The 1,821-nt window shown below is 39.7% G+C and overlaps 1 protein-coding gene across 1 annotated transcript; it reads right to left on the bottom strand.

Moving 5' to 3' along the window:
- Positions 1–645: 645 nt before the first annotated feature.
- Positions 646–1,575, bottom strand: LOC127694671 (olfactory receptor 1468-like). The gene has a single exon (XM_052196243.1). It carries the CDS (start codon positions 1,573–1,575, stop codon positions 646–648), a length of 930 nt encoding a protein of 309 aa, XP_052052203.1.
- Positions 1,576–1,821: the final 246 nt, after the last annotated feature.

The following is a 1,821-nucleotide window of genomic DNA, read 5'->3' as shown; positions in this document are numbered from 1 at the left end:
ATCAACTAAGCAATGGTTCACATGGGCTCCCAAAGTCTGAAAAGACAAGCAGGGGTCCTGCACTGGTCTCTACCAGATCCACTGCCTATATGATAGGACAGTTAGCTTGGTGTTTGTGTGGGACTCCAAATAGTGAGACCAGGTTGATCTGTGAATCTTTTCCCCAATCTTAAGAGTCTTTTCCTGTTATTGTGTTGTCTTAGTCATCCTCTATATGAGGGCTTTTATCTTTTCTTACCGAATCTTGTTTTGTATTGTCATATATTGGAAGCCATCTCTTCTTATCAGAGGAAAGGGAGAAGTCCATTTGGAGGAGAATCAAAGAGGTGTGGAAGGAGGGGAAACTGGCTGGCATATATTGTATTATGTATTTTCCATAATAATAAAAAGAATGTCGGGAATAGAATATGATAAAACATTGACTTTTATTTAATGGTTATCTGGAATCACACATTTAAGTCAGAGGATTGCATCACTGAATCTCCAAGGTCCCCTTTCCCAACTGAACTACTTTTGAAAACTCCCTTTTACAGATGGTAATATTATGCAGTATGTTCTTATATGTCGGTTCCCTAGGAAGGATAGTGTAATATTAATATCAGTGCATTAACTAGATAAATTTAAGTAAAAATCTCTGTGTTGCCACTATAAAGATATTTTCTTGGTAATAACTTTTATAAGGGCCTCTTTTATATCTCTGTTCCTCAGGCTGTAGATAAAAGGGTTCAGCATGGGAGTCACCACTGTGTACATCATGGCCATGGAAGCCTTTTTCACTGTAAAGTTATTAGGTGATGGGCATAAGTAGAGACCAATAATTGTCCCATAGAACAGTGAGACCACAGACAGGTGTGAGCCACAGGTAGAAAAGACCTTGTGGATCACCCGAGTAGATGAAACCTTTAGAATGGAGAAGACAATACGTACATAGGACACAACAATGAGTAAGAATGGGATGACCACAAAGGGCCCTCCCAAGATAAATATCATAAGTTCATTTATATAAATATCAGAGCAGGCCAACTTGAGCAGTGCAGATATGTCACAGAAAAAGTGGCGGACCACATTGTCCTTACAGAATGACAATCTTGCCAAGAGTAGGGTGTACAATGTAGAATTCAGCATGGAAAACACCCAGGACAGCAGCACCAGACACACACAGAGCCTGGGACTCATGATGCTGGTGTAGTGAAGGGGAAGGCAGATGGCCACATAGCGGTCATAAGCCATGACCACAAGGAGGAAGACTTCCAGGTCTGCAAAAAGATCAAAAAAGTACATTTGTGTCAGGCAACCTGCATAGGTGATGGATGTGTCCTGGTTCTGCATGTTCAGCAGCAACTTGGGCATTGTGACAGAGGAAAAGCAGAGATCAGAGAAGGACAAGTTGCTGAGAAAGAAGTACATGGGTGTGTGGAGATGGAAGTCCAGTAGAATTAGGAAAATGATGATGAGGTTCCCCAGGACAGTGGTTAGGTACATGGCCAGGAACAGGGAGTAGAACAGGTGCTGGTGCTTGGAGGGAATTGGTAGGCCCAGGAGGAGGAACTGGGTGATGATAGTGTTGTTGTTCATTATCACTCTTCCTCTCCAGCACCCTAATGCAAAAATATTAAATCCTTTAAATTAAAATATCAACATTTCTAGGCAATATATTCTACATCAATGGATCTAAAACAACTTCCTAGAAATTATAAATTCAAAACTTCAAATGTTTGTACTCATTGAAATTATTAATTATTTTTCTTATCTTTTTCTATACACATATGTATCTCCAATTTTTTCTAAATAGTTTTATGCACTTGTACTGAGATGAAAAAT

This window comes from Apodemus sylvaticus, chromosome 10, assembly GCF_947179515.1.
Source record: "Apodemus sylvaticus chromosome 10, mApoSyl1.1, whole genome shotgun sequence".
In the NCBI taxonomy this organism is placed as follows: Eukaryota; Metazoa; Chordata; class Mammalia; order Rodentia; family Muridae; genus Apodemus; species Apodemus sylvaticus.
Note: the sequence above shows the minus strand (reverse complement) of the source record. Positions and strands in the feature narration are given on the sequence as shown.